The sequence below is a fragment of the Crocodylus porosus genome, unplaced genomic scaffold, assembly GCF_001723895.1.
Source record: "Crocodylus porosus isolate Cpor-Errol unplaced genomic scaffold, CroPor_comp1, whole genome shotgun sequence".
Lineage (NCBI taxonomy): Eukaryota > Metazoa > Chordata > Crocodylia > Crocodylidae > Crocodylus > Crocodylus porosus.
The window spans coordinates 51,830,880-51,856,902 of record NW_017728943.1 but is presented as its reverse complement, the minus strand read 5'-3'; the positions used below and the strand labels follow the sequence as shown (position 1 = coordinate 51,856,902).

Genomic DNA, 26,023 nt, shown 5'->3' with positions numbered 1-26,023 from the left:
TTACTTTTACAAGGCAAGTATCCATATTCACTTATGTGTAAGAACTGACATCTATGAGAAATGTATGCATTGATATACTGCAGGTAGCACTCTTTATGGGGACTGTTGCCGTGCAGGGCAAAGTGCATTCTACACTGAACTGGCAACAGCAAAGCCGGGGAAAACAAACAAGTTTATGACTGCTCTCAGTTTGGAATCAAGGTGAAGACAGCCTATGCTTGGTACTCCTCCTTCCCTGGTGCCTCCATAGAGGCAACCAGCTGTGCTTATGCCAGCTGTCCTTCTGGAGCAGTGGTTCTCAACTTTTTTAGACTCTGACTATCCATCCCTGGGCTTAAGGCACCCCTCAAAAAACATCAGCTCTTCACTGCTGCTGGCTTCTCAGCTATGGAAAAATAATGGAGCTGTTTTTCCCTTGCAAAAAACTGACTCCTGTTTGAAATGTCTGGGCCTGTCATGTGAATGGTGCTGGCACACACAACAGTGCTGCTGCAGCAGGGCACTCTTCAAAGGCTCTCAAGGACCTCCAGGGAGCTGCACAGCACCTGGCAGAGAATCACTTCTCCAGCACCATGAGGTTAATTGTGCGGGTGCCTGTCCTCCCTTCAGTGCCAGTATGGGGAAGCACCCTGGCCCTGCATCACTGCTCTGGGGGCTGCCCCATACCACCTCCTGCAACCAGTGTTGCCAGGTCTCAAATATGAAGTTTTGGTATTGGAACGTCGAAATGATTGTATTTGCTGAAAAACTATGATATGCTGACAAAGAAATATGTAAATAAATACGTAAGTGAGAATGCAAATAAGCCATTTTCTTTTTACTTTGTATTGCACACTGTAACTTGCTGGCAAGTGAGAACTGGGCCACCACAACTGAAATATTTCTTTATCTTGAGGTAAGCAGTTATAAGAAAGTGTTGATAGGAAACCCAAGAGTCAGTTATGCTTACCTGGCAGGAGAAATACCATGACTATGATGATAGCAGGGGAAGTACCCTAGCTGAAATAATGCAATTAAAATGGCACCCTGTAGTATAGATATTCTTGTCTTCTTGTGGACAGGACTCCCTATGAGAGCCTCATAGTTAGCTTCCCACTGCCCAGCTTGCAGTGGGAGGATCTTAGTTACATGCTGACTTTTATGGAAATAAAGGATTCCTCCTTAGCTTGCCCCTGGAGCCTTGCAGCTGAGGGCAAACCAAACTCAGGGGCATCTGAACCCTAAGCATCCAGGTGTGGACCTGCACATGAGACACCAACCAAGGTACTTGGAAACATCTGAAGCCCGAAACAGGGGCGGAGGATGTTTGCTGGTAACAGGGCCACATTTGGTTCTTGAATGACTCACAGATTTGGAAAGGATTTAGCAGATTTGACTTGGAACATGAAGCCATTTCCTTAAAAACAACCCCCTCCCACCCAAAAAAAGGCAGTCAAGACTTCCTGAGGGTGACTATGCTGCATCAATTACCCGTTTCAAAATTATCGTATATTTTGAGCATTTTTCCTATTATTCACCATGCATCCTTCAAGGGTGAAAACTACGGTACAAATATAATTACTGTACACTTGGCAACACCGCCTACAACACTGGAACAAGACAAGTGCTCTGGCGGCGGTGGACATCCTCTGAGAGCGCCGGCTCTGGGAGTCGCGGGATCACGCCCACCCCCTGCCCCGCTCAGCTCGGCCAGGTTCTGCAACGCGTGGGCCACACGCGAACACCGCAAAGCCTCTTCGCACCATGTGCGCGTGCGCAGAAAAAAGGGCGGAGCAGAAGCATACCCCCCTCCCTCCAAAGCTCAACCTGCGACTTGCAATAGACCGCTCCGCCATAGGGTTCCTACGGCGCGCGAGACGGCCCAATCTCCTTCGAGCTCTGCACCAGCTCGTTCACCCTCCCCGCCCCGCCGCTGCGACTTCTCGGGGGGGCGGGGCCAGAACGCGGTGACGCATGGGGCCGGCGAGCGCGGCGATTGGCTGCGGGGCGCGGCGGTGGCGGGAGTTTGTAGCATGGCGGCGGCGGCGGCGGAGCCTCCGCGGGACGCGCCGTGGCCCGAGGGCGCGGGGGCCGAGGCCGCATTCGTGCGCGCGGTGCTGGCGCTGCCCGCAAAGCCCGACACCACCGTGCGCTTCCTGGAGCGCGGCGATTACTACACGGCGCATGGCGCGGACGCGCAGCTGGCCGCCCGCCGCCTCTTCCGGACCCGCGCTGTCCTCCGCTACCTGCCCGGCGCGCCCGGTACGGACACGGCTGGCGGAGTTCGGGCCTCTCCCCCTGGTTCTGTTCGGGGCAGCCGGCCCAAGGCTGGGGGGACGCGGGGCGGGCCACGGGGCCTGGGAGAAGGGCGGGATTCTGCTAGACTCGGGTGTGATGGCGGGGCCGGGGGAGGGGGGGAGGCGCCGCGGCCTGAAAGCACCTGTGTGCACTGGCCGCATCCCCGTGTGTGTGTGTGTGTACACACACAGATCCATACATACATGGACAGACACCTCCCCCATGCACACACAAAGAGCTACACCCCCCTTGCCCCTAGGAAAAAAACCCCCAAGCTTTTGTGAACTGTGACCAGCCAACCACGAAAAACAAGTTTTTGTGAACTGTGCTTCCCACCTCCCCACACCTGCACAGAAAGAAAGCAATCTTTAGTGAACTGTACACCCAAAAAGAAAGTGACCCTTTATGACACGTGTGTGTACACACACTCACTTGCTCACTCTCTTTCCTGAGTTACACCCCCCCCAAAGCTTTTGTGAACTACACCTGCATGTGCACACCCGTACACACAGAGAAGGAAAACAGACTTTTGAGACCTTAAGTTCTCTTCATCTGAAGCCAGGCCTTGCAGTTCTGGAGCTGAGGCCAGAGCTGTTCTTTGGCTGCAACAGTGTTTCTCAGCCAGGGTGTCCTGACACCATGGGTTGTCTTGAGACTCTCTCAAGTGTGGTGCAGCGGGGTGCCATGCTGCATTAGCATTGCATTGTGAATGTGAGTCACAAGATAATCCTAGAGATTTGAAATAGGAATCCATAGTGTCAAATGCATTCTTGCCTGTTGTGGTCTTTTTGAGCTCTTGGCAATACAAGAGCTACTCTATTAGTGTTCTGCACTTGGAAACCAAGTGAATACTAATAGCTGGTATTTTCCCAGTCTATTAAGGGGTGCCTCAAATGTAAAAAGATTTAGAACTGCTCAGCTATAGAGTTTTACATAACTGGTTGTAGCTCTGTTTTCCTCTTGGCAGCTTGGCATCCAGGTTGAGAGATCACATTTGATAATCAAGGAGTATAAATTTAGGTACCCAAACTAGAATTTGGAACAAAGCCCCTGTCTAACCTAGTCATATCATCTGAAGAGCAATTCAGCCCTTGGTATTAATTTATTGTGCAGCCAAACAGTTTTACACTGCAAAATTATACTGTTACTGTACTTCTGACAATACTCTGAGAATAACTGAGCAACATGCTTTGGAGCAAAGGTGATTTTCATCAGCTTATGAAAATTATTATGTGATGTGGTTGCTGGTGATAACAGGCCACTGGACTCGCAGGGTGCTCCCATTCCTATGTTTTGCGTAATTCCAGGTAGCTGTTTAGCATCTCTAACTATAAATTCCTGTTTGTAAATCTTATTAGGCTGTCTGCCACAGCAATGATATGCACTGCTGCAGGATATATGAGTTGTATGTTGCGTAAGGGATTTTTTTTCCAAACAGGGAATCTCCCTGTTTATTTCTCCACGTGGGGGGGAAATGATTTTAGACTTCAAAGCCAAGAAGCATAATAAGAAAACTTCATTGTGAGAGGCAAACCTATTAAGTTTTGCCTGAAATAGAGAGAAAGATTATGTTCCCTGAAGTTAATCTCAGTGATCCCTCATTGCAATGAATATTTTTCTATGCATTTATGTCAAGAGGAAAACTTCGCATGATTGTACATGGCTAAATGGTGGGATTTCTTTTTCATGTTTACTTTCATCAGGCTTTCTCTTGAAGGATGAAGACTTACAGAGCATAAAGATATGCATTTATATTCTTCCTGATCCTGGATTTTAATAACTCCTGAGGTTTGAGTCACTAGTTACCAGTTTTAGTTTTAAGATAATAACAATAAAAGAATTTTTTTTGACCTACTCTCTCATAACTTGCACCCCCCCCCAGCAGCTGGGGAAAATTGGGGGTACTTGTTACATGTGAGGAAAGGGGATCTCCACAGGTGCTCTGGGAGTTGTCAGCAGTTAATGTTGCCACTGCTCCCTCCCCCTTCCCTGAAATTTCCAGGCCTGGGGGGGAGTTTCAATCCCCTAATGTACACTGGATTGGGTTGGTGAGCCGTGTTGGTATGTGACCATACTTGGTGTGCAGGGTGCAACCTGGCACATGGTCCTGGACCTGGTTTGCCAAGTCTGGCTTCATGTGCTGGCTCTGGAGCCCTTTGCTGGGTTGGTCCCAGTGTACGAAGTCTAGGACCACATGCCACATCTGGAGCTACGTGGTCTGGCTCCAGAGCTGTGTGCTGGGTCCGACTCTGTATGCTGCTTCTGGGGCTATATGCCAAGCCTGGGACTGTGTGCTGGCTCTGGAGCCACGCACCAGGTCTTACTCCATTTACTGTTGCCTGCCTGTGCTGAGCCAGGGACCAGCTGGCTCTGGAGTCCTGTTCTGGGCCTGACCCATACTCTGCTCCTGGTCTTAGGCTTGGCCCATGGCCCCTGTCAGCAGTGCACAGGTTCAGACCCAGCACATGGCTTCAGAGCGATTGTGCAGCTCCAGACCCAGTGTGCAGTCCTGGACTTGGTGCACTCGGTCTGACCCAGCACATAGCTCTGAGGCCAGTATATGGGGTCAGACTTGGTATGCAGCCCTGGACCTGGCAAGCTGGATGGGTCCATGGGCCCAGTTGGTGTGCAGGGCTGGCAGCAGGCTTGGGTCCCTAGTTGCTGCTGTCACTCAGTTACCCTGAATAAAGATTTTTTTCCTTCAGACTCCCCTTCCCTTCAAAATCAAGATGTGTACTACATATAGGGGTGTGCTGTCTGCAATAAAATATGCTATTTGGAACATTTAAATGCAGGTTGGGTATGAAAACATAAGCCCAAAATAAACAAAAAGGACAACATAAAGAAAAACTATGTATTCATCATGTATCCCAGGTAGCATGTCCTCCTGATCTCACTTTTAAGGCAATGAATTACTGGTACTTGTGCTGCATCAGGTAATTCTGTATTGGCAGAAGAAGAAATTGCTGCTGTGGCGTTCATCTCCTACTTTGACTGTCATGTAACTTGCTCATATTTCTATTGGTAGCATTTTTGACTGAAGAAAATAAGTAAACAACAATCCAGATCAGACTACAATTTGTGTGAGAGATTTGTAGGATAATTTTAAAAAGGCCAACGTGCTGTTTTAACACCTTTATTAAATAAAATGGAGGGGGCAAGCCTCAATTCGTTAACTGTATAGAGGCAGCATTAGGAATGTTTTCAGCTATACATGAAAATTGGTTTTAATGTAAACTTCTTTTAGATTATGACAGTGTGTATCCTTGTAGATGATGGGGAAATGTCTCATCACGCAAAGGGAATGGCATTACTTCCTTCAGTAAACAGGCTTTTGTGGTGCTACACAGGTTTTTCTCAAGTTAGTGTGTCTCCTACAAATCTTCCTTTTTATAACTGAACACAATTCACAACCACAACCATGTCTTGAATGAAAAGGGCAACCTTTTTTTTTAAATAAAAATTCACAGATTAAGATGGATTCTCCTTGGTAGGCCTGCCCAGAGGGAAAGGGTGTGGGTTTTTTCCATTATTCTTCAGAAAATCTATTGCAGAGTTTGAAAAAACAAACTAGAAAATTGGAGGGTCAAATCTATATCAAGGGTCAGGGGGGAAAGTAGATTGATCTTGTTTATTGTGAGGATATAGACGTACAGTATGTTTACTACAAAGTAAACCAGTTCTTCTGAGGAAGTGGAATGGGCACAGGCTGCACAGCCGTAAGTCAGTCCACTGTGGGGTAAATTTACTCAGAAAGTAAGTTACATTGCTTTACTTCCCAAATGAAATTCATTGTAGGGTAACTGCCCAGTATAGGTCAGCTTTCATGCTATAATTGTACAGGCAACCTCTGCTTCATGGTGTTTTGCTTAGTGCTATTTTGCTATAACACTTATTTGAAATTGATACCTGATTTCACTTAGTGCTTAGCAAGTTTTGGTATAATGCTTGTGGTTGCCATCTTGGGTCATTCAAAACAATTATGGTCACCATCTTGGGTTGTCAAGTACTTTTGGTTTTGCTTAACGCTCGTTTTACTTATTCCTCTGTTTTTCAGGAACCAGTTAAGAGCGCTAAGTGGGGGTTGCCTGTACCTGCTTCAGGAAATTGGCTTGGGAGGGCTGAATATGTGTCCTCTTGGTGTAAAATCAGCAGTAAATTACTTTGTAGCAATTGCTGCATCTTTACTTTTAGTGAGACTTTTAAAATTAACTTTATTTTTATCTGTGTAAAGTCTTTGTGTTTTGTTTAGAGTTTACTGTTTTTAATGCTTACTAATGGAGTTCTGTGGGTTTTTTGGTTTGTTTGTTTTTTGCTTTCTGGGGTTTTATATGCTTACTTCACTGCTTACCAAAATAATGATCTTTAGCGTATGTTAAATTTCTTTTTTAGTGCATTCAATTAGAATGTAGATAAATATATTAATTATGGTTTAGCTTACAAATTTTCCCTTGTTCTTTCTCTTTCTTTTGTAGGGAATCAGAAACTTGAGAGTGTTGTACTTAGTAAAATGAACTTTGAATCGTTTGTGAGAGATCTACTTTTGGTTTGTCACTACAGAGTTGAAGTTTATAAGAATAGGGCAGGCAGCAAATCTACCAAAGAGAATGACTGGTATTTGGCATACAAGGTACGCCTTTCTGTCTCCATTTATAAACACAAAGTAGGGAAAATAAGGGTATTTGCTATATTTTTGTTCACTGTTTCAGACTTTTTTACAGTCTTTCAGGTAGCATTAATGTAGGTGGTATGTATCTTGACTTACGTTCCAACACCCCTTGTTTTTTTATAGCATGCTGTGGGGAGCTCTAGGGCAACTGACTTTAGAGAGAATAATAGATTCCACAAGTGCAAATGGCTTGAAAAGTAAAACTGCTGTCCAGCTTATGTACAGGCAGTATATAATCTACTTATTTGTTGAATATTTAGCAAGTTTGTCCATGCACACTTACATTCTTTACGTTGTATAGCATAAATCGTAGGCTGACCGTACGGAAAATCCAGGACCTGTCTCCCTGCAACACTCTCGCAAGTTGGCAGGGGTAGGGCTGTGTGCCTGCAAGGTGCTCTACCCCACTTCAACTCCTAGTCAGACTATGCCCTGTGCCCCTGCATTCCAGGATACCTATTACAATTCTCAACAGCCAGCCAGGACCAGCATCTGAAATCTGGGACTGTCCCAGCTAAAATGGGGCATATGTTCATGTTAATAAATCCCCACACTACCTCCTCTACAGTGTTCAGTTTAAGAGGTAATGCTGACCCTGAAGACTAGACATTGTACATCAGGGCTAATGCTCCTGTTAGAGAAATGGGGGGGCAAGCAAGTTTATGCATCTTAAGTGGTATCTTAGACTGTAGCTTGGGAAACCGAGTGGACATGCATGGCATTAGATACAAACTCACAACCATATTTCTTGCTTTTATTTCTGTTTTTACTCTAAGACTGAGATTTCTCAGATCTATCGTTTTTTTTCAATCCTGTAAAGAATCCCAACTTAATCTACTATAGTTGAAAGTAGACCACGAACTCAGGTGTTCTGTAAATGCTTCAGAAGAAATTTTGTTTTCTTTCTTAAGTTTTTTCTTTCTCAAACAGGGCTCCCCGGGTAACCTTGCCCAGTTTGAGGAAATTCTGTTTGGTAACAATGACATGTCAACTGCCATTGGAGTTGTGGGTGTGAAGTTGTCCGCTGCCGAGGGGCAAAGAATAATTGGAGTTGGGTATGTTGACACAACACTAAGAAAGCTGGGTGTCTGCGAGTTTCCGGATAACGACCAGTTCTCAAACCTGGAAGCTTTGCTAGTTCAGACTGGTCCCAAGGAATGTGTGTTTCCTGGAGGGGAGACAGCTGGAGATATGGGAAAAGTACGACAGGTAAGTGGTGTGAATATGTGGACCCACCTGGCTTATGGGAAAGGGAAAAGTTTTGTCAGATTTGTGAATGTTATCACAAACGCAGTGTGTCATCAATAACTAAGGGAGGTACAAAATTAGTAACTTGAGAAATTTTTTGTTGGCGTGTATGTTATGTCACATTATCAAGAAAAGCACTATAAAATCAAGGAGCTGTTTTACATTTTTGTTTTTCCTCTGAGCTAACAATTTGAATTGCATATTTCAAATTGATTTTTGACAGTGCATTGAGTAATGCACTTTCATCCTCTGAGAATTGGGAGCAACTAACCTTTACAACTTTTCAATGCATGGCAGATCATTCAGAGAGGAGGAATCCTGATTACAGATAGAAAAAAGGCTGAATTCACAACAAAAGATATTGTGCAAGACCTTAATCGCTTACTGAAATCAAAGAAGGAAGAACAGGTGAATAGTGCAGCGTTGCCAGAGATGGAAAAGCAGGTAAGATGTAAGAGCTGCAGCTCTTGATATACACACTTGTTTTAAAAGTGAGACTATGCCAGTTGTTAAAGATTTCCAGAGTGCTCAGGGCACTAGTTTTAGTTCCGTTTGCCTTGGGCTGAAACTTGACTAAAGATCTTGGATCAGTTCTTTAATGAATCCTGCACTGATTCCCTGTTGCATTGAATCTAGCTGAAAGTCTGTCATAACATTTGGAGCCCACAATGGAGTTGGCATTGGCTGCTTTGATAGATTGTCTCTTGATCATTTCAAAGAAACTGGCAGGCTACAGGGAAAGGTTTCTAGTTGCAGGAGCTAGAATCTTCATACGAGTTGGGATCTTGCCCAGTGGAGTCATAGTGGGGCTCTGCACAAGCAGGGACTGACAAGGAGTCTGTGCCCCCCACCCCTCCATTGCTGGACGCTTACAGGCAGAGAGCCTCACCCAGCTCAGAGAGTATGCCGGGATTCTGGGGATGTCTGGTTTATCTTAAACCAACAAGGAATTTGAGACAGACATTGGATGAACTGGTTTGACCCAAATCAGCTAAGTCTGATACTACATTCAACCAGGTGTATCTCAAACCGGTTTCATCTATTTTCAAACTGGTTTATGTGCACTGAATGTCTGTTCTGTTACAGTTTTTAAACCAGTTTCTGATCACTTAAACCAGTTTGTGTAATGTCTGTCCCTAACCTAGAGGACGGCTGATGCTTGAACTGGCTCTTGAAAGGGGGAGAGAGAGCCAGGTGCTGGGAAGTCTGTCAGGGAACTTCTTTACTGTTTTATTTCCTGTGTTTAGGTGGAGATCAACTGGAACTTGTTCTAACTGGAGACAAACCAAAAAGCCCCCCTCCAAAAATGAAATGAAATTAAAGTACCCTTTGGTTTTAGTACATAAGTACCCCATCCATGCTTAAACATTTGGTACATTGTGACTTCTTCAGTTTCCAAAAATAACTTTTTAAGGACCCTATAAGACTTAAAAATAAAAATAAGCCCTGTTCTTTTCTAGATTAGCTGATTTTTTCAGTTCTGCAAAAAATCCCAATTTAATCTACTGTACTTGACAGTAGAACAAGAAGTCAGGTGCTTCAGAAAAAAGTTGGTTCCTTTCCTAAGTTTTACTTTCTCAAATAGGGCTCCTTGGTACAGGTTCATTGCTGTACACCACGTGAAGCAAGACATTCTGAATTTCTATGTAAAGATAAAATCTTTACAAAGAAGCTGAGTCCAGCAGTGGTGTAGTAGAACAGCTGCTATGCATGGGGCAGCACTGGCTGCTACAACATTGATTCTGGGGGTGAGCCACTGCTGTGAAGGTGGCTGTTTATGCAACATCCACAGCTGTGGCCCTGTTTGCTCCTACTCATTTATGCTACTGACTTGTTAAGGCAATGCAACTCTTAGAAGCTGATCTTGGGTATTTTTAATTTTTCAAATGGTTTTGCTTAGTGCTTGACTCAAGTGGTAGTTCCCCAATTCCAATTTGCTTTAATAACTTTTTTTAGGTTGCCATTTCATCCCTGTCGGCTGTTATCAAGTATTTGGAGCTGTTGTCAGATGAATCCAACTTTGGACAATTTGAGCTGACTACCTTTGACCTCAGCCAATATATGATACTGGATAATGCAGCTGTCCGAGCCCTTAACCTTTTTCAGGTAAAAACATGTGCTCTGCTTGCTTCCAGTTCTTTTCTCATATACGTGTTCACTACTGGCACCCTAGCCATATAAACCCATCCCAGAAGTCCTGTGCGCGATGTACCTTCTGTTTCATTTTTACTGTGTGATTTTGTAGGAATGAAATGGGGAAAAACCCCTCAAAAGTAACTCTCAGGGGTTTATTAGTCTAGCAAGAAGGCTACAGATACAGGGGTTCTTTGGATGTCCCCAGTATGCAGGACCAGGGGGGTCCAGTAGCAGAAGCTAGCACAATGTGGAAGCTTACCCTCCCCCCCGCCCCTCTACCCATATGTACTCTGTTTAGCAGACAGCACTAGAGGAGTCCCTAGCTACAGTGGCTACGTTTATTTGCATTAGGTATCCTATATTGCACATAAGTATGCAGAGGAAAAAGATGCTTGTGATATACCTCATTCCTTTGAATATAAGATGCACTTGTTTAAACAAAGTATTTCTGCAAAGAATGGCCTGCATCTAATAATATTAGAGTTTTAAAAAAATAAAAAGCTTTTATTCACCAGAGGGGATTTGGCCTTCTAAATGGTGTTTGACTACTGCTACATCCCTTCCCCCTTCCCAAGGTGAGTCTTAAATATGGGTCCCTCTTAAATTCAAGCCCATCTTGTATGGGAAGGAATATAGTATGATACTGTTCGTGATCAGGCAGTGATAGGCTGTAAGACAGCAGGCAGTGACAAGTTGCAGATTCCTCATAAATGTTTCCTAAAGAACTGATTAATGTATATAAGTAACTGTGGTCAAGTTTGCTTTCTTTTTTTAAATGTCTAAAAAGCTAAGTGTGTTAGACTGCAACTTAAGCTTGCTCTGTGTGTCTTTTTCTCGCCCCTTGGTGTTTATGCAGTGGTATGTAAAGGAAAGTTTATATTGGTTTAAATCAAGTGTTTATTAATTTCTTCCTTTCTATTTTCCTGTTACTGGATCCTGTTTGGTGGCTCAGGATAAGGAGATCTATACACAGGTGTTTCAGGCCCTGTGAAAGAAGCCTGGTGAATAGAGCACCCATTCCTTCCGGCCCTCAAATAGCTCCCTGTATATGTAAGATTCTAGGGACTAATGAGCTTGTGTTTGGTACCCAGGCTTGTCAACCAAGAGAAACCTGACTATCCTGTTCTCCTCTTCTGGTTCTGTACCAGTGTCATGAGAGGGTGACCCCCCTTGCCTTGACTCGTCCAGCTTTGCAGGAATTCTCTGAAATGCTACCTGCTGTACTATTCCCTTCCACTGTGTCCCAGAAGGGGAGCTGTTACATGAGCTACAAACTCTAACAGCATTTAGATTTTAACTAGGAACTAGGGATCTGGAGGATTCTTCCCCTCTCTAACCACTTGAAAATGAACCTCTGGTTGAAGTGAGTATGACATAAGTGCGTAAGATTCCAAATGCAGTTCTGAATACTGAAAGGTAGCTTAGTAAACCAGCACCCTATTCTTGGCTGAAAGAATATAGACTATCCTACTACTTATGCCTGTTAGCATTTCATAGCTAAATCATTTGTTGGAGAGCAAGATGGATTCTATTGGCTTGCAGTATCAGAGCTTAGTTAACACTAATTGCAATTAGAATATTGTATGAGCCAGAAGGAATGCACCTTGTTGAGATTTCCAGTTGAATTTGGATAACTTGGAGAAACTGGTTCTTTGCCTGCAAACAGAACAGACTTGATCCAGAAGCCATTGGGAAATGAAACTTGGGGCTCTTCTATATGAAAAACATAATTTTTTATGACATTTAAACTTTGAACTGACAAACCTGGAATCTTGTAAATGATGCACTTGTCCTGAAGTTATGGGTAAAGCAATAAAACAGCAGAATGGAGTCCTGGACAGCTCTGCTTTTCTCAGCTTTCTTATGTCAGGGAGGAATTCTGAGCCTCTATTGGGATCTCTGTGGGCACTGCGCATTAAAGCAGTGCATAAAACCCCTCCCTGCTAATAGGCTAATGCGCAGTAGAATGGGCTACTGTCCATTGTCACCTAAAAAGCTTGCACTACTGCTCATTAGCACAGCCTAATGGGTATTTATTTAGTACCTCATATTGGAGGTACCAAAGTGAATGCATGTTAATAAAAGCACATTAATGCCTGTGTAGATGTGCTCTGTGTTAGGCAAACCTTTGTCATGATTTACTGCTACACTTGCTGCAATATAGCAACTTTAGCTAGGATTGACAGGAGTTGCCAGGTTTGGGTTAAGTAGGTGAAGTGAACTGGAAATAACTCTTTCCAAGCCTGTTTTTTTTGGTTGGTGCAATAACATACATTTGCAGCGGTGTCATAAGGCTCTCCCTACTTTGTCCTTTGGTGCTGTTGCCAGCCTAGGAACAAAGGATGTACCACATGGTAGCAGATTACACTTTGCTTGTGTGTGGCCCAACCTAGGCCTTTCCCTCCTGCCTATTTTACTCTGCAATTGGGTCAGTCACTGTGAAGTAGGTAGTTTCTGGGTTGGTGTAGGTGATCTGCATGGTTCCAGTTTTAGTACATGCTGCCTGAGCTACTAAACAGGAATGAGCAGTTGGTAAGTGGCAGAATCAACATTGCATAGGAAGGAGGTATGAAAACTAGGTATCTCTTCAGCCATATGTTTGTTAGTTGACTAAGTACATTTTAAGATCTTTAATTAAATATGATAGAGTAAACATTTTGTATACAAAGTGCCAGTGTCTGCTGTAACATTTGAAGGGTAAACTATTACACAAAAGGCTTTATGCAGCTGGCGTGACTAATCTGAAATAGCATTGCATCTTGGGCTTCTTAGAGCCTGGTAATTCATAGATATGCAAAGCACTGAGCTGTTGAATGCTGCATATTGTACTTTTTGTCAAGATTTTCCAGTCACTTAATCCAGCAGTCTACCTGAATTCTACTTCTCCTTATTGTATAATAATTCCTTATCCTTGGTGTATGTTTTTTGTTATTGAATTTGCATCTTTTAATGGGTGTCTGCTGCTTAATTGTAGATTTTCTTGGCTGACAAGTTTTGCATTATTGATTTTTCTGTATTTTCCTTTTTAAACTGCATCACAGCAGTGCCATAGAAGCCTTTTTGTGTTTAAACTAAGTGTTAACATTTCTTGCTTGCTGAATCTTATACAATGTGCTTAAATATAAAACTTTTGGGTGTATGTGGCATGATGACTGGTTAATTGAATCAGCATTCAAATAAAATCAGTACTGCAGTTAGAGCAGAATATGTGGCACTTATGATACCATCAAGATAAGTTTGTAAAATTCAGCAGAAAAATAATACGTAGGCCTTGGGACATTCAGATGTTCTACCAAGTTTCTGTGTTTATATGCAGACCTCCTGTATCAGGGCTGTTCAACTTCTGGCTGGTGGCTGGAACTGCACCCTATGGGCACCCTTGCCTGGGCCCCCTCCTCTTCCCCTCCCCCCCCCCTTTCCTGCATGCAGCACAACCTGTCTTCCAGTCAGGTGCATTGTCCTGGTAGCTTGGCTCCTTCCTGTATTGTGTGTGCCAGAGGAACAGAGGGGAGCCTGGGGACCCCAGCTGTCATCACAGCAGGAACAATGAGAAGGGTGGCCTGGCAGGAGCTCCCAGGGCTACTGGTGAGCTGCCAGTTTCACTGGCCTGCTCTGTGTCACGTCCCTACAAATGACAGACTACCAAGGTGTCTAGGTAGGTAAGCTGTGTCTGCTTGATAAATTAACCAGGCACTGATACCCTCAAGGATGTTGCACTACTCTGCATGGGCTACCTCCTAACTGGAAGAAGGATAGCCATATCCAGACAACGCTGTGGGATGGGCTGACTAGTGTAGAGACAGGCTAATTGGTGTTGGCACTGGATTTGGGACCTAGATACCTTGTTCTGGGGGCACCCAAAACACTTACACTGACCACAACCTTTCCATTTGATAATAGGCAAAACACAGTGATAGCAGAAAAGAATAATACAAGCAATTCTATAGCTACCAATCCTAGGGCTGACATCAGAGTCAAATTACAACTGGCTAGGGCACGAGCTTCACTCTGAGGTTCTGTCTTGAATGTCAGATGTCGAAAGTCTGGAGATCGGATGCCGAGGCCCACCCCTCCCCCAGTGGGGTGGATAAGATGGGCTGATGGTATGCCCTCTGTTCCTGTGCCTCAGGTTCCCCTCTTGGAGAGAGGGACACTTTGCTCTAAAGTCTCTGCTTTTGTATTCTTTTTCTCTCCTGATGACTCTTCATCCGTGGCTATCGCTGATAGGTCTTTCTGTGGTTGTCATATTGTCCACCTTCTGTTCCATCAGCATATTCCTTTGTTACACAAGCCCATCACATGCACACATCTTAATTTGGTCTTTCCTGGCCTTTTCCTAATTTGGCCTGTTCTTCCAAAACGGGAACTCTCAGGCCTCCTGCTGTGGGGCCTTGTGAGCTGGTGCTACCTTATCTCATGTTATGGAACAGTGTGGTACATGCCCACAGTTTCCCAGGCTATGTGTCTGTTGTTGGCCTTGTGCTTGCCTGAGTTAGACACCCTGTCTGCCTCAAAGGCTGTGAGAATTGTGCGCGAGACAGCCCAGCCTTTAGAAACCGATTAACCCTTGCTGCGGTCCTGAACCATTGTTCTAATGCGTATACATTTACCTACAAGCCAGTTCCCAAAAACAACACTCTACATACCATTTTCTAGCCATCAGTTAGCACTCAGCAGGACTGATTAGCCCGCTTGAAGCAGTTACTCTACATCCAGTTTGAGGAAGCCCTCCCTGGAGGAGTGTTGTGTGCTATATTGCCCTGCTACCTGGAACAGTAAGCTTACTGTGTAGATATGCTCGTAGCTGATTGTAGCCCAGTGGCAGTTCTTCAGGAAAATGAATACTGGAAGAAATCAACCTAGTCCCCTCCTTGACCCATCCTGACTTCCTTATCAGAAGTATACTTGCCTTAACGTTATCCTGATTCATCCAGCCTGATGTCAAGTTGGGCTAAACAGAATAACAAGGATCAGCACTGCTTACAGCATAACAGGATTTTCAACAACACCTTCCTATTACTCTCTCTTTCCAGGGTTCCTCTGAAAATGCCAACAGTACGCAGTCTTTGGTTGGGTTGTTAAATAAGTGCAGAACCCCTCAAGGACAACGACTGGTCAGTCAGTGGATCAAGCAGCCACTTCTGGACAAGAACAGAATAGAAGAAAGGTAAGCACTTGTTGGTATCCCTGTTGCACTTTACTGCAAGTCTCTCTGTTCTTGCTAGAAATCTGCTCTGTTTTAGCAAAACAAGGCTTGTGTGAAACAAACAGCTTTGTGATGTGTTTGTGCTTTGTTAGAAGTAGTTAAAGAATTGGTTGCAGTTTTCTCTAGATGGCAGCGTAACTTTTTTTTAAACACCATCTAACTCATCCTATATAGTATTTTCAGTTAGGAGCTTTTATCTCCTGCATTCATTTACTAGTTGTAAATAGACTAATGTACTCGGGTAGGCTGCTGTTGTTTTAAACCTTAGCAATTCTAATCCTTTGTAAGGGGGTGGGGGACACAAAAGTAGGCTTAGTATTTTAAGCCTTCTGGGTAACAGCCACTTTTTTATTCATATCTAAGATTAAAATGTGCAAGATGAGGTACTTTTAGCATCCTGGTCTGTCCTGACAGTACTTCCAGTGCCAAATACAGAAATTTGTGCCACCCTCTTTTCTGCCCCATTCCCTCCAAGATTACTTTGTTCATCTAGACCAGGGGTTGCCGGCCGATGGCCTGGAATACTATTTGGCATGCAAACAAGGGAGAGTGGCAGCCAGGTCTAGAGTGCAGTGCTGATGAAGGGAGTGGTAGCCTGCCTTCAGAGCGAGCTGTCTTATTTTAGCTCGCAGCTCAAAAGGTTGCTGATGACCCCTGATCTAGACTACACCCCAGAAATGCATTCTGTTTTAAAATTCATTTCGGAGGGATTTGTGCAACTGGGACTCAGTATCACCTTAGTTACAGGCTCATTATGCAGCTCAAATGCAATCCTTTGTATTTATCTATTGCGGTAGTAGCTGAATGCTTTGAATACATGAAAGTTGTTATTGGAGCTTGTTGATAACTCCTCAGTTTAAATTTTTTAAATTTACCTAAGTGCTTTTACTGGTAAATGTAGATCCTTCAGATGTGGTGAATATTCCAATTCATTTGAAGGAAGTAGGTAGAAATTAAGTTGTAAATGATGGGTATATCCAGTTACTGCGATTTACATGGTCTACAGATGGTGGCAAATCTCCAGTTCATTTATGTGGCTTCATTGTAAGATAAGAGGTAGGTCAAACAAATGCTACCTATCTTACTTGAATGAACAACTGTCACCGTGGTCCATGGCAAAGGGAGACAACATTACTTGTGGAGTGAGTCAAAGCATAGTAGAACCTTCAAAGCTCAGACAATTTGGGACTCTAGGATTAGGCTGTTCTGTCCTGTCCTTATAGCTCAGTCTCCGAACCCTGCTTTGCTGAATTTCCAGGTAGCATTCTTCGTGCATTTCTGGTAGTACTCATATTTGAAAATTATTATAACTTAAAAAAAATCAGGAAAGTCTTAGATAAAAACTACATTAAGTTGGAGTGTGACAGAAGGTATTGGTGTTGACCTCCATTCTGCAATGACATTTTTGAATGGGAGAACATTAAAATTAAATTAAATTACATTTGGGACCAGTAACCGAAAATTGCTGTTAACATAAACTTTGCATGATTGTATGGCATTGCTACAGAGTAGTTAGGGTTGTCAGGATATCTTAACTAGGTATTTCCATACCTTTACTTCTTTGAATTTCTCAAACATTTACCTTACCTCTGATGGTTTTGCTCATATTTTAATCTCTTGTTTTGAGGTAAAGTTTATTCAGAATCCTCCTTGCAATGTGTGTAATTATATGCTCTTTCAGTGTTTAATATCATTTTAACTTGGCTTGTCTTGGGGCTGTTTTTATACTTGACTGCTTTTTAAGATGCAAAGAATAATGTCAAGACACAAGACTCTTGAAGGATGTGAGATGCGTTGGTAAACTACCAAAGATGTGCACGACTGCTTTTTAGTTTAAATTGGGGATACTGAACGTAGGGCTCACAGTGCTGTTCTACCCAGCTTGTTGTGCTACAGATGAGCCAGGGAATTTGGGTATGTGGCTAGTGGGGGGGCAGGGCCTTCTACAGAAAGGGTCCTTTAACTTCACTGAACCCTTAGTAGCAGGGGGCATGCAAGGACTGTGGCCCCTGGCTGCTCCTACCAATGCTGGCCCTGTTGCTTGCGTCATGGATCTGGGCGTTCTTGTGACCTGAATCCAGCCTGGTACACAGGGTGAATTTGATACCCGTGGTATTATTTAACAGAGTTGATTGAATTTTATTAGTAGATGTTTATCTACTAATAAAATACTGAGTAGAATTTTATTAGTAGATAACTTGCACGCACAAGTTATCCAGGAATCCCCAGAATTGAATTCAAATGCTAGGAATTTCTTCATTGACAGTTAAGTCAGCAGTGTATTCTCTGGGATAACACCATGTTGCATTCAGTTGAGACTACAAGTAGAATTGAGGAGGGGTGGGTTGAATCTTAATGCAGCAGACTTTGGATAGATCACTAGTGGAGAGAATGTTTTGATTTTTTTTGTTGAGGTTCTGTGGAACCACGGCCCTTTTTACTACCTCCAAATGATATGTTAAAAAAGACAGTGTCTTCCTCATCACCTTGATGAGACACTAGCTCATTGTTAACTTGAAGAATGTCATATGCAAAATTACTGTTGTCATTTCAAAGCACTGCCAAGTTCTGTGTTACTAAAAATCTGAGACCGTTTAGTCTTTAGAAACACAAGACTACAGCCTGTCTATGATCAGGACCTCTTTTGTGAGCTTAGTCCCAGAATTAAGGGACAATTAGAATTCCCTTAAGGATTACCATTTATGTGCACCAAATCAAGATGCAAGTGCACTTCCCAATGATCCTCCATTCCCTCTTAGCCGGTAAGGTATTACTGTTACCTAAATCAGATAAACAATCCTTTTATTCATTATACCCCAGAGCACAAGAATGAGCACTTCAATGTCTATTTAGCTGTCTGAAAAGCGGAATATAGATTCTCACCTATTCTGGCTGGGGAGATACAGGAAGGAAAAGGTATACAGACTGGCATCAGGTTGTTTTGAATTTGCAGTGGTCTCCCCCGAATCCTGCCTGTTTACATCCAGTATTTGTATGTGGCTTATTTTACACTCTCTACTTGCTATGTCCTGTGTCTTTTTTACTTTGCTGGCTGAGGTAGTTGTGACATCTGCAATGGTATACACTGCAACAAGGTTTGGGGCCTTCAGTTTTAGCCACACTGCTCCAGCTTAGCATAATTATCTTGAAATGGCCAAGGCTGACAATTTTTGGTTTTGGTGGCGGATTCCTTTTTCCCTTTGTTCCTGGATTCACATTTCAGAGCATCTTAACTCCCACTTTCATTTCTTTTCTGTACATTACATACATTTTGGCTTTACCATATTCAGTTAACAAAGGCACCTTTTCATTGCAACAGGAGTTTAGCTGACCATACAATTAAATTGTTATCAACGAGCAAAGTATGAGTTGTTACTTTTAGTGACTATTCAGTGCTTTGGGGGGGAGGGGAGGAAAAAAGGGCAATTATTTGTGTTTGGCCTACCCTAATATTAGTGGCCTTGGCAAGCAGATTCTTATTCTGTTTTCCTTGCCTATCCCTTATGACTTAAATGCAATCTTATTCATTACTGACTAAGCTCAGTGGTTATTGATAACATACCAGTTTAAGCCAGGGCTGTCCAACTGGTGACCCATGGGCTGCATGTGGCCTGCAAAGGGTTAATGTGGTCCACTTGGACCTCTAGCTGCTGCCGTTTGTTCCAACTGCAGCAGCAACAACAGCCAGTGTCTTGGGACACCCCTCCCTGCACTGGTTTCTGTTGCCCAACCTACCCTCAGGGAGCTCGGCACAGTGTCGCTAGTGGTGCCAGGTATGCCAGCAGCTTCCAGTGTTGGTACAGTACAATGCCATAGTCCAGAGGGAGCTGCAGGTGAGGCAGGGTACTACTCCTGTGTGGGGGCAGTGGTGGGGGTTTCTGCTCATGTGTGCAATGCCACTCGTTCATGTGCATGGTGCAGCCAGGTGCATAGTGTATAGCTTGGAGGGCTTGTGGTCTCTGAGATGTGCAGCCTGTGAGGTGTGCAGCTCCTGACTGTTTAGAAGTTGAGCCACCCTGAGTTTTGGTAGGTTCATAACCTGCACCAGTCAGTGTCATCTGTCAGTCATTGACAATGTCTGCAGCATATAGATGCTGTCTGTGTAGTGCTTGTTTGGTGCGAGTGCAGTTATATAATACACAATAGCTTTCATATCAGTTTTGCATTTTGGGAGTGGTTCAAGTATTTTTATAGCACTGCCAGCTGGAAGAATGCATGACCTTTTCTTAATGTTTATTCCCGCAGTGCAGTGTATTCAGAATTGGATGTCTGGTCATACTGCACAAATGGAGCTTCAAAATCTTGTTCCACTATTGTAAGACCTGCAGGTGGTGCAAGTCATCCTTCAGAAGAAAATGGATGGAGATGCTCTGTTGGTTCGGAGTTCTTAAGGAAATAAATTATTTTACCAATACAGAGTATTGTTCAGTTATACTTGCGTGCCCATGTGTGTATCGAGCCCTTAAAGCTAAATACTGAAATAGTAGGAACAGGGCAAATTAATGCATACGTTAATTTGTAATTTCTCTGGAACATAAATTATTTGGTCACTTGCTGCAACAGCATTGACTGAATTTGGGGAAGTCCAGGTTCTTTTTAACAACTGGGCTCTGACTACTATTTTCTATTTTCCTTTTATATAGAAGGAAACCAGCTATAGCTGTGCAAAACACGCTTGCAGCATGGAGTTGGAAGCCCAGTGAAGGAGTTTTGTCTTTCATGTTTTATAAACAATGCCATTTTGACACTAAACTGTTCCTTTTATAGCTATTTATTTATAAAGAATAGCCAATGCACATTTTTATCAACTGGTACCAACTTTACAAACTACAGTAATATACTGTAGGAAGTGTTTGCTATTTTTATGCGACAGATGTTTTGAAAGCCTGAGAAACTAGAAATGCTGCTGCCTGAAAAGTAGACCTTGCTGTGTTATGCTGCTTGGTGTGACCTCTTCCTTAGGATGTATCTGGTTAGTTCCCTGCATTGGTGGATCATTCAGGTTCTTCTGGAAAAGTCTCACTTTCTAACGCACAGAAGGGTTGAGACTCCAATGAACCCATTCATTCTTACAAACCTTTATAATCATGTTGTGGCTCTTGAAGCATCTAGGAGCTTGGCTGTGCTTGGAACTGCAGGCTCATAACGGAACTGTCCTGACCCAGAAAAATTTATGATCTCAGTATACTGTAGGACTGCACATTTTTACCATTAATTATCTGCTTGTGTTGTTTTGATGTTCAGATTTTGCTTTGGTAGCTACACAGCTTGTCTGGGTTAGGGAAATTAATCCCATTCTGAGCAGCCTTGCAGACACAAGTCTGACAGCTAGATGTTATACTCTTTTATTTATCTGGGGGGGGCTGGGATGATTAAGTAAAAGATAGGATATAATTCCGCTGATTGCTGACGTGCTAATGAATGTGACAGGAGTTTATCTAGAGTAGATTAAAACTAGTTTAGATAAAACAGGCACATAGGGCACAGCTAACCCCAATTGTTTTATTACATTGTTGCAGAGTAGATTTGAATTTAACTTTGAACAGCAGGGCAACATACTAACTAGTTCCTGCAAATGTTGGCCATTAAGATTTATCATTTCTGTTATTGTGGTTGGTAGGATAACAGTGCTTTGGATAGGTGTCCATCTCTCAATTTAGAAGGTGGATTGTGTGAAGTTTAATTTAGGCAAGTATTCTGCATTTTCACTAAGGGGAAAATAATTCTTTTTAGGATTGTATTAACTCCAGGCTTTTTAAAAGTTAGACCATGAAAGAAGTGCTGAAAGTACACTTAATGACTGCAAAGTAGGTTGGAGATGTAAATTAGTTTCCTTGTCAGGGATGATCACTCCTATGGGTCAAGTAAGTGGTAGTACATGAGTCTGTTGATAGCTAAGAAGGCTGATCCTGGAGCCACAGACTCTGTGGCAGATGCCACAGGGGGTGGTTAAAGGGAGGTTTGGACCACATATTTCTTGGTCTTGTTTCCTTTCCTTTTGTGTCTGCATTTTTTCTGCCTCCAGAGTAAGATGGTTTTCCTCAAAATAAGATATACCTTCTCTCAGAAGGCATTGCCATGTAGTCCTGTCTCGGGTTAGTTCTTCTCAATTTGTGACGTCAATGCTACACTTCTTTGTGTTCACCTTGAAGGTGTCCTTGAAGGGTTTCCTTTGGCCTCCGCATGTCCTTTATCTTTGGCTGATGTGGGAGTATAGCAGTTGTTTTGGTAAATGTACATCAGGCATGCACACTCAATGCCCTGTCTACTGCAGCTGGTGTTGAATAATCAATGCTTCCATACTAGTAGTGTTAGCGGCAATAAGAAAACTGACATTTGTGCGATGATCCTGACACTTTGCCAAGGATCTTCCGGAAGTAGCTCTGGTGAAGGTGCTCCAGGCTTTTCAGATGGCCCCTGTAGGTCACCTAATCTTCACAAGCTATAGAGAATAGTTGTGGTTACCACAGCCTTGTATAAGAGGACCTTTGTTTGAGTCCTGATGTTGTGATAATTGAACACACAATGATACAGTCTTCCAAAGGTAGAGCTGGTACATTGGATCCTATACTGGATCTCCTTGTTGATGTTGGTCTTCTTTGAGAGATGGCTGCTGAGGTATGCAAAGTGTTCGGCATTTTCCATCGATGAGGATCTTTGCTGAAGGAGTTGACTGGCCTGGAGTAGGATGGTGAAACGCTTATTTTTCTGATGTTAAGGGTCAGTCCTAGGCACTGGTATGCTTGAGGAGAAGCAGTAAGGGCCATTTGTAGGTCCTCTTTAGTATGTGCAAAAGCAGCACAATCATTGGTATACTGATCTCAGTGTTGTTTTCATCAAGCTAGTCCTGATGGTGTTGGGTGATAAAGCCAATTGATTTCATGCAAGCCTCATGGATGGTCCCTTTTAGAGCTTGCCAATCTTCCTTAACACAAGTGTTATCATTTTCATTCCTAAAATTGTCGAGCTTTGTATTGAGATGTGTTTGGAGGACTTGGTGGTGTCTAGGGGTCTAAAGGCATTTGATATTGTACTGTCTTCAGACTCATTTGGATTGCTTTCGACATTGCAACCCTGATGGACGTGACTGATCTCAGTAAATAATGATCAGTCCAGCAGTCATCAGCTCCTCTTGTGACATGCATGATGTGGACATCTTTTAGAACACGTGCTCTTACAATGACTTTTGTCAAGGAGGTGACAAAAGAGGTGCCCTTGTTTTGAGCAGGAGTATTGCCATATTGTTTTGTACCGGTCATGTTGCCTGAAGATAGTCTTAGTAATGACAAGATCATGCTCTGCACATTTACTGAGTAAAAGGATGCCATTGGAATTGAACTTACCCACTCCTTCCTTCTCAGTGGGCCCCACCACATGTTAAAGTCCCGGCCAACTCTCACTTTGAGGTCTCTGGATGATCTTGTCCTCTTTTGGGATGAAAGTCAGGATTTAATCAAAATCAGCAGAAAACAGTTCCATTTGTTCTTCCTGAGCAGTGAGTGTTGGGGCATATACACTGATGATTATAGCAAACGAATTGTTGGTCAGTTAGAGATAGAGAGAGTCATGAGGCACTTGTTATTGCCAACAGGGAGTTCCGTCATTTGGCTGATAATCTGGTTCTTAATGACAAAACCAATGCCATGTATTCGCCTGTTTCTCTTATTTTAGATGGTGGTTGCAAGACATCACTCTTTTCAGAAGCATGACTCATAATTGGCTCAGAGGATAAATTGCTATAAATAAATATGAAACAAGCTGTCAGTCAACTGACAGACCCAGGGTGGGTGTTTTGTAATCGGTCTCTACTTTCAAAGGACTTACGAAACATGTCCAGACCCAGTCAGTAGTAAAGATTGAGCTGACTCTCTTTTTAGATAGGTTGATTCATTGCAACTGCTTAGTGGCTTATTGAAATACCTAATTGCTGGTAGAGGTGTATGAAACTCCCAAGTCATCATTTCAGAGATTCAAGTCTTTTGCTGTTTGCTTTCTGAGGTTGAGATTTGAACAAACGTGTACCAAAACTGAAACTTACCTGAAACACTCAAATTTTGCCTGACTTCAGGCTTTGTCACAACATTTTTACACTTGAAGCACAAGTAAGAAATAACATGAAAACACTGCTCTTTTCTTTCTTCAGATTTCAGTGGTCGCAAGCATAAGTTTTTGGCTTATGATTTTTTCTGACCATTTGGGAGAAATAATAGATTTTTACATCAATCTCTTGAATAATAAGACTCCCCAGTCAGCCTTCAAAAGCTGAATGACTTAACTGTATGATTGAATGGAAGCTTGTAAATGGTGAACGTGCATGATTGCTTTGTCATTGTGGAGATTATGATGTTCTGGGTTCATTCACTTAATTTAAAGGAGCAGGAGTCTTGCACGGGGTTTATTAGATTAGAGCATCTGTTCTTTTTAATATGCATGGACAAACACTCGATGATAGGTCAGAATATGAAATGACAACTAAAATAACAATTAATAGAGCAACGTCAGCTAATTTTAGGGCCTACATTTAGATTGTCTTTATTTTTTATAAATCTTGCTACAATGGAAATGTGATCATTTTAATATTTTTACACATTCTCCTGTAGTATTAGCAATATAAATATTAGATCATCATGTCAGGGCCCTGAAACCAGAACCTGAATCTCTAGTTTGTTTTTAAATCAGGCCAACTTAATGAAGTATAAGGAGTGACAATCAAGAGGACACCAGTATCAATGGAGGCAAGTGAAGTTTTAGCTTTTTAGAATTAGGGTTTGATAATAGAAGGTGCTCTGTTACTAATGCAGTTGACTGTTAAGTGTACTGTAGAAATGTTTTTCTATACGCTGTTTTTTAGTGGCATGAAAAATCTGCAGTTATGCATCCGTATGCCTGGATTTCTGAAGCACTTTAGCAGTTAACTTAATTTGTTTAGCACTGGTTGATATTTTGTATGTTGGGAACCAGCTTCAACCGGTTTGGAATTTTTTTTTTGTAAAGGGTGCAGTAGTTTCAGTAGGCCTAATAACAAATCGGCAAATCAATGATTGGTACTTGGCTGCTGGCTCTGTTTGCTTTGGTTTAATTAGCACCCCCCCCAAAAAACCAACCCAGTGAAAGTCTTTAGTGTCCTTTGTTAACATATGAAAGACATTGGAGTTTTAAATAGTTGATGAGATTCAATTACTATGCAGTTTTGTCTGTGGAAAAACATTTTTTTTTTTAATGTTCAGGAAAGAAAAACAAAGAAAAGCCTTCCATTTGGGTGTTCCTGTCATCTTTAACAAATAACTTTGTCTTCCCTCCAGGAATTTGCATTTACACTTTCATGTATGTAAACTACTTGGTTTGAATGGTCAGGATTTCAGTCTGAAACGAGGCATTTGATCAGATGCCTGTAGTATGTCACTGGTCTGTCTGTGATATTTGATATTAATTCCCACAACAGTTGGTACCAGTTTGCAACTGTCTACATTAAATGAGAACTCAGTTCCATGTAACAGCTTTCTGTATTGCTGCTCAGAGGATATTGGAGGTGACCTAAATTTCAGTGGGAGTTCATAAATATCTTCAACAATATCTTCAACAATGGAGATGCCTCAACTTTGTTCTGTTGAGAACAAATTGTACGTGTTCTATGTATATTTTGCATCTAAGTCTTCTAAAATAGGAAAATATGCCTCCTTACATCCTGAAACCTTGTTGGGTTGTAATTCAATCAATATATTAATTCTTTACATCAGTTTTTTGTCCTGTGCACCAAGCTCTTTCAGTTAGTGGTAGATTTGAGTTCAAGTAACTAACATTTTACATGGGGTTGTTAGTGCAGCCCACTCTTACAGAAAGCTAGACAATTAATGAATGTCTAATCTGTAGTCTTTTATCATTTACTGAAGTTATCTTTGTAGTTTGAAAACCCAGGTAACTTACTAAAAAAAAACCCCAAACCAAAAAACCCTCTTCTTTCCTTACCCTTAGAAAGAGTAGTTTTGTTAGTTAATTTAAGACCTTTATTTCCATAAACTTTAGCCACTTATTCCTCATAATTGTATCCCAAGTGTAGAAGACAGAGTAGTTTTGCACCTTTTAGATGAACTAAATCAAAGATGCACAGCACAGGCTTTCATAAGCAGCAGCTTACTTAATCAGATTCTGCGAAGGGATGGCATCTGAAATAAGCAGCTATTTATGGAAGCTTGTGTGGGGGGCCAGTAGGGGGCGCTCCTGCATTGAGCCGCCCACCTCCCTGCGCCCGACCACCTTCCAGACTCTGAATGCCTCCCTAGGGACGCCTTATGCTTGGCCGATCCCTCTCCCGGGGCACACTCGCTAGTCACCGCCACCACCCCGAGAAGGGACTGTCTCGGCCCTGTGTCCTCGGGGAAATACAGGCCTAATAGTCCGACAGGTACTCGACCCGGTACAGGCACTTGGGGCACTTCCCCAAGTCAGGGGGCAAAAAGCAAAGTCTCCCTTAGTCCGCAGACCTAAGG

General features: G+C 42.8%; 1 protein-coding gene across 1 annotated transcript in view; it reads left to right on the top strand.

Annotated features, from left to right (window-relative positions):
* The first annotated feature begins 1,976 nt into the window (after positions 1–1,976).
* Positions 1,977–26,023, top strand: part of MSH2 (mutS homolog 2) — an 89,613-nt gene continuing 65,566 nt past the window's right edge. The window contains exons 1-6 of the mRNA XM_019549348.1: positions 1,977–2,241; positions 6,753–6,907; positions 7,877–8,155; positions 8,492–8,638; positions 10,151–10,300; positions 15,364–15,497. Of these exons, the coding sequence (XP_019404893.1) occupies positions 2,013–2,241; positions 6,753–6,907; positions 7,877–8,155; positions 8,492–8,638; positions 10,151–10,300; positions 15,364–15,497 (1,094 nt within the window). The 5' untranslated portion in view covers positions 1,977–2,012. The remainder of the gene's footprint in view (positions 2,242–6,752; positions 6,908–7,876; positions 8,156–8,491; positions 8,639–10,150; positions 10,301–15,363; positions 15,498–26,023) is intronic.